General features: G+C 58.1%; 1 protein-coding gene across 1 annotated transcript in view; it reads left to right on the forward strand.

The window, feature by feature from the left end:
- The first annotated feature begins 593 nt into the window (after positions 1-593).
- The window catches only part of LGALS3BP (galectin 3 binding protein), a 12,100-nt gene continuing 1,542 nt past the window's right edge, over positions 594-11,151 (forward strand). Inside the window, exons 1-5 of the mRNA XM_004374372.2 lie at positions 594-721; positions 2,666-2,739; positions 3,435-3,626; positions 5,200-5,331; positions 7,943-8,204. Of these exons, the coding sequence (XP_004374429.1) occupies positions 2,688-2,739; positions 3,435-3,626; positions 5,200-5,331; positions 7,943-8,204 (638 nt within the window). The 5' untranslated portion in view covers positions 594-721; positions 2,666-2,687. The remainder of the gene's footprint in view (positions 722-2,665; positions 2,740-3,434; positions 3,627-5,199; positions 5,332-7,942; positions 8,205-11,151) is intronic.

Raw genomic sequence — 11,151 nt, forward strand, 5'->3', positions numbered from 1 at the left:
TTAGCATTCGTGGTACCGCCGTTGGTCCCCGCTAGGTTAGCATTCGTGGTACCGCCGTTGGTCCCCGCTTTCTTGAGGCTTCAACAGTCTTCTTATCAGAAGCCAGCCCTCTCCCTCCCCTTCTCCCTGAAGCTATTGTCTTGCCCCGCTGTTAAGCATTTCCTGTTGGGGGTCTCAGGAGGTTGGAAAGCCGTTGAAATCCCAGGGAGCAGATATTGGTGCTGGTGCTGGGATAGGGCCTCGGGACTTTAAATTCCGCATGCCTGGACCCTGCTCTTTCTGTCCCTAAAGCCTCTCCCCACATCCTTGCTGCCCCTTCTGCCCCTCCCCCAGCAGTGCCTCGCTCATCAGTCGGTGCAGCTTGGAAGCTTGTCTAAATTCCAGAATAGTTGCTGCTTGCCGGCTCTGGCCGTGGGAGTTGCTGCAGGCTACCAGGTCAGCCAGAATCCCACCTTGGGCCGCTGCCATCCCCAGCACCCGCTACGGCTCTGTGTCACAGCCAAGCCCTGGAGAAACACTGGTCACGTGATTTCTAGGAACTGAAACTAGACTCAGTTTTCTGAAGCATTTCCTGGACCAGACAGACAACACTCCACGCAAGGAGGGTTTTCGGGCCCGAGGACAGGCTCACCGCAGGCTCCCGCAGCGAGAAGGCACGAGGCTCCAGGGCAGCCACAGGAGTTACCTGGGCAGGTAACCACCTGTCTCCCCTTGCTCGCAGGTGGACATCCTTCTGTCTATGCAGTGGGGGCCAAGCGCCCTGTGTGCACAGACCCGGGGCTGGGGGCAGGGTGCTACTCCCAGAAGATGCGCAGGGCCACTGCGTACAGTTGGGCAGGCTCTTCACTGCAGGAGGCAGGAGCCAAGGGGGCAGGCGGCGGTATGGCCTCTCCCGCTGCATTCTGCCCAGGCCCGCCTGCCCACCTGCAGGAAGTGCACCTTCGCCTGGTTTGCACACGCGTGCCACGCGGGGTGCTCCCGCCTTCCCACCATGCATGCGCCTCGGGCTTGATGGGCCGTTTCCTCGTGGCCCTGAGCTCCTGTGCAGGTGAACACACCTGGTAGCCTAGGATGTCCTGGGAGTAGGGAGGGTGACCGGCTGTCCTGGTGCTCTCGGGACCGAGGGGCTTCCCGGTCACCTGGCCCTTCAGCCGTCTTCTGAGATGAGTGCAGTGAAGCGAGGTCTGCCTTATGCGTTAGCCCGGCAGCCTCCCCGCGTTTCAGCTGCTTCGCAGGTGAGCGAGGTGTTAGCTAGAAGGCAATTCTCGGGCACGGTCAGGATTCTGTGAGCTTGTGCGTTGGGCAGGGCTGGCTCGGGGCGTCCTTCAAAGCTTCCCGTGTCCCCTGGGGGTCTTGTAAATGCAGGCATCAGTGCTGCATGCTGCCCCTGAGGTCACCAGGCCCTGATCTTGTCACGGCGCTCAGCAGGGCCTCCAGCAGCCTGGTCCTGAGCTTGCTGGACAGCAGGGAGCAGTGTTAGGGGCGTCTGTGATTCTTACTGGGCCAGAGGGGCGATGACCTGTCCAGCCCTGTGCACACTCACGGGATGTGAGGAGGGGAAGCAGGTTAAGATGCAGCCGGGGGTGACAGGCCACTACAGATGATGGAACAAGCAAGAGTGGGGAGGAACATGAAGGCCCAAGGCCTGGGTCCTCCCCGGCCCTGCCCCTGCTGGCTGTGGGGTCTGGTGGCCCCGTATCCCCACACCTCGGTTTCGTGGAACACTAGGCCAGCCGACCCCAGCGGCGGCAGCGCTGTGTCCGTGCGGAGCCTGCTCGCCGTATTCCCCACCCGGCGGTGCATTAACCAGCAGCATGCCACGCGCTGGCTTGCAGTTAGCGCGGCCTTCACTGTGCTGACTGACTAGTCTGTAGTGAACAGGTTCACACGGGTGTCACCCGATCTTTGCCGTGGTGAAAACCAGGTGAAATTGTCATTACAGCTGAGTCTGTGAGCGCACGTGTGTGTGTGCCTGGTGTACCGGGTAGTCTCTCACTGTCCCCACCCTGTGCGCCTGCGCGGCTCCTGGGTTCAGCCCCCCCCACTCCCCCACCCCACTGCGACCCCTCCTCTCCATCACCCCCACCCAACACCACCAGCCCACACCCCTCACTCCCGGGGTGTCTCATGCCTGCACTTCTGGGGCACCTCCCGACAGCCCCCCCTCCTCTGCACAGTGCAGCCCGAGGGCCTTTGTCCCCCCAGTCACAGGGGGCATGCCTGCGAGGGTCGGTCACCTTCACACAGCCCTGATTCCTAATGAGACTCCACGGGCCTCCCCGTCTGGGCCCTGCAGACCCCAACCCCCTCCCCCATCACCTCGCCCGGTACCACGGGGCAGCCGGGTGCAGACCCGGCGGTGAGAGATCCTTACTGCCTGGAGCCCCCAGCCCACCCCTTCACCTGGCCAAGTCCTACTCAGCCTGAGGACCAGCCCTCAGTTGGGGTGAGGGCCCTGCTGGGGCGCCCGCAGCAACCCCAGGCCCCACCGTCCCGGCCTCTGTCACACTCAGTTACATGCAGTGGGCCCTGGGGGAGCAGAACCCACAGGCCTCTCGGTGCCATCTGAAACTGCCACACGGACCTTGGCGGGTCAGGGCTGCAGGGCACGCGGCCCCGCTCTGAGGACACCCCCTCCCCGCCCTGGTGTCTCCCTCTGCTGCAGGATCAAGGCTCCAGGCACAGCCATGGCCATCCCCCAGCTCCTCTGGATATGGCTGCTGGTCGCGGGCACCCACGGTGAGCATGACTCCTGGGAAGGCAGGAGAAAATGTCAGTGAAGCGGCTCTTCCTCAATCCGAGGTTACACTCCCACTCTCCAGAAAATTCCAGCAAATGTTCTGCTGGCGGCCTGGGTCTCCCCTCCTGCTTGAAACCCCAGTTGTCACCTGTGATGGGGGCTGGTGGGTTCTGGGGGGCCTGGGCTCCCCATACTCTCCCAGTACCTGTGTGGTGTCCTTCCTGCGGGCCATCAGGTGGGTGTGGGGCCACCAGGAAGAGGAAGGGCCTCCCATGCTCCCCATGTGACTGTCCCCAGGCCTGGCACCCCCGAGCCACATTCACCACGGGTGGGGTCAGACTGGGCAGCCTTCCCTGCCCCTGTTCCTGCAGCCCGGCCACCTCCACTCCAAATGCTGAGCGCAGGTGGCTCCTTCTGCCCCTTTCTGTGGGACAAAGGGAGGCTAGCTTACCTCTGTGTTGGGGGGTCTATGAGTATCTCCCACTCCTCCCCAGTGGGTGACCTCCCCCCAGGACAGGCAGGGGCCTTCAAAGTGGCAAAACCAGACCCCAGGCTCACTGGTCAGAGGCTCAGCCCTAGTTGGACAGAGCTGCCACCATGAAAGCACAGGGCAGCTGGTGGGCCTGGGGTGGGGCCGGGTGCCTCCCATCACCCTGTCTGATCTTCACTCCCCTCTGCCCCCTCGAGCCTGCAGGCCTGGAGGACGGCAGCATGAGGCTGATGGATGGAAACATGGCCAATGAGGGCCGCGTAGAGATCTTCTACAGGGGCCAGTGGGGGACTGTGTGTGACGACAGCTGGGACCTGACGGATGCCAGCGTGGTCTGCCGCGCCCTGGGCTTCGAGAACGCCACCCAGGCTCTGGGCAGTGCGGCGTTCGGGCCAGGTAGGGCCTCTGCTCCCCGGTCCTCCAGAGCCAAGACACAGCTGACCTGCAAGTCCCCTTGGTGGGCACGGCCAGCATCAAAGACATGCAGGTTTTCAGTGATGCTGAAGCCCTGGGGATAGGCTTTGATGGCAGACTCACCCCCTCTGCCCGGCCTCACCGAGGCTGACAGGCACGGGATTCAAGAGCTCGGCCTCGTTCCTCCCCCTTGGGCAGAAACCCCAGGCCTGGACATTTATCTCCTTAAAACAGTCCCCCTGGAGGAACAGCTCTGCGTGGAGGATTTTCACTGCTGCATGTTTGTGATTCTGAAAAATTGGAAATGATCTAATTATCCAGCAATGGGGATAGTGGCACCAATTATGGAATACTAATTTGATGTCTGAAGGAGCCCTGGTGGCATAAACAGTTACGCACTCGGCTGCTAAATGAAACGTTGGCGGTTCAGACCCACCCAGTGGCTCTGTGGGAGAAAGACCTGATGACCAGCTTTTGTAAAGATTACAGCCTAGAAAACCCTACGTGGCAGTTCTATTCTGTCACATAGGGTCGCTATGAGTCGGAAACAGCACAGCAGCACACAACAACAGCAATATTATATTCCCGAAGCAGCCGTTAGACTTCACGAGGATGAAGGCTAAATTTATGGTCTAATGTTACAGTAATAATCCAAACCCCAACCTGAATATTCACTATGAGCACACCTGGTAAAAGGCATATATACTTGTGGATGAATCTTCACAGCAGCCAGGGGCAGATTAACCAGTAAGCGAGGTACCCGCGGGCTTAGCTGTGTTTACTTTCTAATCCGGAGGGCACAGTCTCGCCTGTGGTGGAAAACAGGTGAAATCGTGCCCTCCGGCTTAGTCAGTAACCACAACAAGCCTGGGGGTACCTCGCTTATCGGATAATCTGTCTGTGACAGCGGCGTTACCCACAATAGCGGAAAGGTGGAAACGACCCTCATGCCCATCAACAGATGAGTGGATACACACAGTGTGGTCCATCCATACGATAGACATTACTCAGGGCTAAAACGGGATGAAGTTCTGATGCGTGCAGTGACATAGATGGACCTTGAAAACATGCCAAGCGAAATAAGCACAAAAGCACAGAGACAGGAAGTAGGTTAGTGGTTACCAGGAGCAGGGGAGGGGGATTGGGGAGTTCTCACTGAAGGGGTACTGGGTTTCTGTTTGGGGTGATAAAAAAAGTTTCGGAAATGGATAGCGGTGATGGCTGCACAAGGTGGAGAATGTAATTAACACCACTGAAGGGCACACTTAAAAACGGTTAAAGAGGCAACCTTTGCGTTATATATATTTTACCAATGAAGTTTGCGTTATATATCTTTTACCAATGAAGTTCTTTTTAAAGGCATCTGTAAATACAAGCACGCAGGGAAGGGAGCGTGAACAACAAAGAGCTGTTTAATTGACCGGTAGGCTGCCGGGGGTGGTGGTTTCCTTCTCTCTGAAATACACACGTCCTTTCTCTGGTCCTCGGGGCTGCCCGCTCCTGGCCGGGAGCCTGGGTCCCCCTGCAGCCGGCTCTGTCCTCCCTGTGCCCGCAGGAGCGGGCCCCATCATGCTGGATGACCTGGAGTGCACGGGGACCGAGCCGTCGCTGGCCGACTGCAGGTCCAGGGGCTGGCTGAACAGCAACTGCCAACACGAAGAAGACGCCAGCGTGACCTGCACCAGCAGTGAGTGGACGGGCGCCTTCCCCCAAACCCGGCCCCTGAGTGTAGGGGGCCCGAGCCCTGGGGGCCCAGAACAGGGCCTGCCGTGTCTCTGGCCACCCAGCACACTGCCTCCCCGCACGCCTCACACCTGTGCCACACGGGTTCTCAGGTGAGGGCAGCTTGCCTGGCAGTGCTTCCTTTAACCCCGCCGTCGGGCAGGGAGCTGCTCCAAAACAGGACTCCTGCATCTCTGAGGTGACGGCTTTCAGGGACCGAGCTCCACGGTTTTGTCAGTGCACCTTCCGGAAGGTTCCACAGTGCTCCATGCAGAGCCTGCTTTAGGCATTTCTCGGTGACGGGGGGTGGGGATCTGACTGGCAGGGAGGCCCCCCTCGGCCCCACCCAACCCTTCCCTCCTCACTCCCCCAGTGAGCCCAGACCACGGGGAGGCCCCACCTGACCCTCATACCCCCAGTGAGCCTAGACCACGGGGAGGCCCCCCTCAGCCCCTCACTCCTCACACCTCCAGTGAGCCCAGACCACGAGGAGGCCCCACCTGACCCTCACTCCCCCAGTGAGCCCAGACCACGAGAAGGCCCCCCTCAGCCCCTCACTCCTCACACCCCCAGTGAGCTCAGACCACAGGGAAGCCCGCTTCGGCCCCTTATTCCTCACACCCCCGGTGAGCCCAGACCATGGGGAGGCCCCACCTGACCCTGACTCCTTACCCCCCAGTGAGCCCAGACCACGGGGAGGCCCCCCTCAGCCCCTCACTCCTCACACCCCCAGTGAGCTCAGACCACAGGGAAGCCCCCCTCGGCCCCTTACTCCTCACACCCCCGGTGAGCCCAGACCATGGGGAGGCCCCACCTGACCCTCACTCCTCACACCTCCAGTGAGCCCAGACCACAGGGAGGCCCCCCTCAGCCCCTCACTCCTCACACCCGCAGTGAGCCCAGCTGCTTTGCACAGTTGAGGCCTTGAATCCGGTTGTTGGAGCTGCTCTTTCCCCGCTCACTGCCAACTGCCCCTTCTTCCTGCTGCCTGTGCACGGGTGGGGGCACCTCTGCCCACCCACCACGGGCTGCTCCTGAGCTGCCGGGAGCCGGTGTGTACGTGTGCAGATGGAGTGAGAGGCTCACGCCGGGTGGGTGGTGTCGGGACATGCCAGACTGTGAGCCTAGGGATGCAGGGGGTGATGCGGTGAGAGGGGCAGCTGTGAGGAGGGCAGGCTGGAGGCCGGAAGCTGGGAGCTCCAACATGTTGGGGCAGGAGGAGCAATAGGGGCTGGACCCCCTCGGGGTGGCTAAAATGTAGGGATTGACTCAAACCTGTTTGGGGCCACTAGGGAAGAGGTGGGACTTAGTTATCGGTTAGGCTGTGAGAGTGGATGTGGGGAGGCAGCAGTCCATCACAAGCGCTTGTACTGCCCTGGGAGCCTCACGTGATGTGGCTGGGCCTTGGTTTCCCCTGAGGAGGCAGCCAAAATCATGTTCCAAAATAGGATTGCCAGAGGACTCCAACTTCTGAGGCCATCTAGCCAGGGAGGTGGTTTTGGTTTTAGAAGGGTAATATTGGGGGTGATTAATCACTTCGTTGGATTTTAAAAAGGATAGATGGGTGACAGCATGTGGTATGTGTCTACAATGAGTATTATGCAGGCATACAAAAAGGAAAGAAGTTCTGCTACAACATGGATGAACCTTGAACTTGTGATGCTGAATGAGATAAGGCAAACACAGAAGAGCAATAGTGTACGATCCCACGTACATGGAATGTCTAGAAGAGGTAGATTCATAGAGACAGAAAGCAGACACGTTATCAGGGGCTGAGGGGCGTGGGGAGCGACCGGTGACTGGGTACAGAGTTTCTGTTTGGGGCGATGGAAAGGTTTTGGAAATAGATGGTGGTGATGATTGTGCAACATTGGGACTGCACCAGATGCCACTGGACTGTACACTTAAAAGTGGTTAAAATGGAGAATATTATGTTATATATATTTTGTCATAATTAAAAAAAAAGGTGGGGCCTAGGGCTCTGGAGACTGGGGCCCCTGAACCCCCTGTCTGGAGGCACGGCCTGAATTTGAGGAGCAGGTGAACTAACCGAGGGGCGGAGCAGAGGAGAGGGCCCACAACGGGGAGCAGAGACTGGACCAGGGTCTCAGCCTTGCCGCTTGTTCAGTGGGGTGCGTGGGCGGAAAGGACTCGGGTCACCACTGGCAGTGACACCCTGTCTTCCAGAGGAGGCTTTGCTTCATCAAGATCCTGCAGGTCAGATCCCTCGTCTTCCCGAAGCCCCTCAGAGCAGACAAGGCAGGGACTGTCCCCGCAGTTAAGGGTCCCTGCGTGGTGCAAATGGTTTGTGCTCAGCTGCTAACCAAAAGTCCACCCAGAGGCACTGTGGAAGAAAGGCCTGGTGATCTACTTCCAAAGACTCAGCCACTGAAAACACCGTGGAGCGCAGTCCTGCTCTGACACACGTCGGGTCACATGAGCCGGAGTTGCCTCGACAGCAGCTGGGTTTTTTTGTTTGTTGGTTGATCACCGTAGTTTGGGGCAGAAAGTGTTTTTCCAGGTCTCAGAGCGAGCGTCTGACGCCTGACCCAGCATGTCTCCCCCTCCCCTCGTAGAAACCATAAGCTACCCAGCCGTCCACATCCTGGATTTCTCCAGCGAGCTCTCGACGGCCCTGAGCGGAGTCTTTGACAGCCAGCAGAGCTGTGACCTGTCCATCCAGGTGTGGGCCAGGGGGGAGGAGGCCCTGAGCGTCTGTGCCCACACACTGATCCTCTCCACCAACCCTGAGGCCCGGGACCTGCTGAGGGAGTCAGGCAGCAATGTCACCATGGAGGTGGACGCCGAGTGTGTGCCTGTCGTCAGGGACTTTATCAGGTGAGCCACCCTCTGGAGCTGGGGTCTTGGTACCAGATGGTGCCAGGGGCTCCGTGCTCCTCCATTTCTACAACCAAGGGAGGGGCACCAGTCACAACAATACTTTTGTGTATACACAGCACACAGACACACGCACACACCACACAGACACGCACACACGCCACACAGACACACCACACAGGCACGCACACACACACCACACAGACACGCACACGCATACCACATATACACACCACATACCACACAGACACACCACACAGACATGCACGCACACACACACCACACAGACACACCACACAGGCACACGCACACACACACAACACAGACACGCACACACATACCACATATACACACCACACACCACACAGACATACAGACACCACACACATACACACACCACACAGACACACACACAGACACGCACCATAGAGACACCTGCACACACACATCACGCAGACACACATACCACACACACACCATGCACATATACACATATCACACCACACACACATCACACCATGTACACAAACACTATGTACGCACACACACATCACACACATACACCACACACAAAACACACCACGTGTACCCATCCCACATTCACCACACACACACCACGTGTGCACACCACACGTAAACACAACATATCCAACATGCCTCAGACACATTTACACACACCATGTACACACATAGATGCCACACATACACCGCATGCACATGTACACCACACACACACACCCACGCCCCCCACACGTGCACACACGTGCACACACACACGTATACTAATTCTCACAAAACACAATGTAAAAATCTCGCTGTGCAACCACTCAACATTACGAGTTAAAAGAAGCTTTCAAAAGCCTTGCGGATTACGAACTTGACAGGAACAATCCTTGCTGGCTTTGTAAAGTGGTTGGCGGGGCGACGCGTGAGTGGTCCTGTGGAAACAGTGCCAGGAAGCGGGGTGTTTGGTGAAGCTCAGACAGCGGGGACCGCCATACCAGCCACGTGGCGCCAACCTGGCCTCCCGCCAGCCCGGGGCGCACAGCCAGCAGCCACAGGGCTGAGGACACAAGCCCCCCGCCCGCACCCCGTGGGCTCTGGGAAGATGCAAGACGGACACTGTCTATGCCGTACAAAATGTACGGGACACGTTGGCAAACAGAAGGAGCCCTGGAGGCACAATGGTTAAGCGCTCGGCTGCTAACTGAAAAGTTGGCAGTTTGAACCCACCCAGTGACTCCGCAGGGGAAAGGCCTGGCGATCTGCTCCCCTAAAGATTGTTGTTCTTAGGTGCGGTCGAGTCGGTTCCGACTCGTAGTGACCGTGTGTCCAACAAAACAAAACACGGCCCGGTCCCGCGCCATCCTCGTGATCGTTGTTACACTTGAGCCCGTTGTTGCGGCCACCGGGTCAGTCCATCTCACTGAGGGTCTTCCTCTTTTTCGCTGACCCTCTACCAAGCATGATGTCTTTCTTTACAGCCTAGGAAACCTTATGGGGGCAGTCCTACTCTGTCCTGTAGGGTCGCTGTAGGTCGGAGTCCTCTTGACGGCACACAACAACATCAGCAAAGCAAACAAACAGAACTCCGCAACGACCTGTCTCTTACACCTCTCACCCTGAGAGTCTTCCAAGTCCCTGAAAATTGTCAGGTTCAGTCCGCCTCTTCTCATCTGACCTTGCTTCTGTGAAAGACAGAAAACCCACAAGGGCAAAAGTGTTCAGCAGGGAATCGCCGGGAAGGCGCCTTTCAAGGCAGCAAGCACACAGCCTTAAGGGCTTGGCGCCGGGCTTCGTGTTAGGATTAATGAGGTCACCCGGTTCCCACTGGTCCCACTTCTTAGGTAAAGCAGGTGACATTCCCGGGGCCTGCAAGCTGCACAGGGCACCCTGGGCATCAGCGGCCAAGGTAGAGCCCCCCCTTGAGCCTCCGTCCTCACTCTCTGTCGGGAGGTATCCGTGATATCACCCCAAGGAAGCCTTGGAGGAACTTGCAGCCTTCTATAACTGAGTATGACAGTTGCAAGAAAACACTAAGTGGCAGTTAAGAACAGATTAAGATGGCTTTGTTCCAGCCAAGCATAAAACCTGGACGGTGTCCTCCCCTCCTCGTGGGCATTGCTGGGACATCTTGGGACTCTGGCAGGTACCCTTCCCGCCTCCTGGGCCCGGTTGGAATCGCTGTCCTCTGCCAGAGCCCAGGGGTTCTCTGGAGGGCACATGAGTATCCCGGGCCGCTGCAACAAATGGGCCACAGACCAAGTATTTAAACCAACAGAAATGTATTCTCTCGCAGTCCCGGAGCCCTGACATCCGAAATCAAGGTGTGGACAGGGCCATGCTCCCTGCAGAGGCTCTAGGGGAGGATCCTTCCTTCCTTCTTCCGGCTCTGTGGGCTGCCGGGTCCTTGCCGGTCCTGACTTAGAGCACATGGCTGCAGTCGCTGCGCCCTTCGTGTGTGGTCCTCCCTTTGCATCTCCCCGTGTCTGTCTCTGCCTTCTTAGAAGGACACCGCCACAGTGGGTCAGGCCCACCTCCTCCAGCGTGACCGCGTGTTAGCTGGTGACCTCTGCGAAGACCCCATTTCCAAACAAGGTTGCGCTCACAGCGCCGGGAGTTAGGACTGCTGCGTGTCTTGTTTGGGGGACACCGTTCAACCCGTAACAAGTATTCTCCCCAGGTACACAGACCACACACACACACACACACACACACACACACTCATTCACACACACGACACTCATGCACACACTCACCCATGAACATTCACACAGACAACACACAATACTCACGCAGACAACACACCACAGGTACACACGTGCACACACTCACAGCCACACACAGCCACACACTCACACACAGTACACATACTCAGGACACAAAGACATGCAGACAGACACATACATACACTCACACAATACTCCCACACTCCCACACACCACAA

The sequence above is a fragment of the Trichechus manatus genome, unplaced genomic scaffold, assembly GCF_000243295.1.
Source record: "Trichechus manatus latirostris isolate Lorelei unplaced genomic scaffold, TriManLat1.0 scaffold00028, whole genome shotgun sequence".
In the NCBI taxonomy this organism is placed as follows: Eukaryota; Metazoa; Chordata; class Mammalia; order Sirenia; family Trichechidae; genus Trichechus; species Trichechus manatus.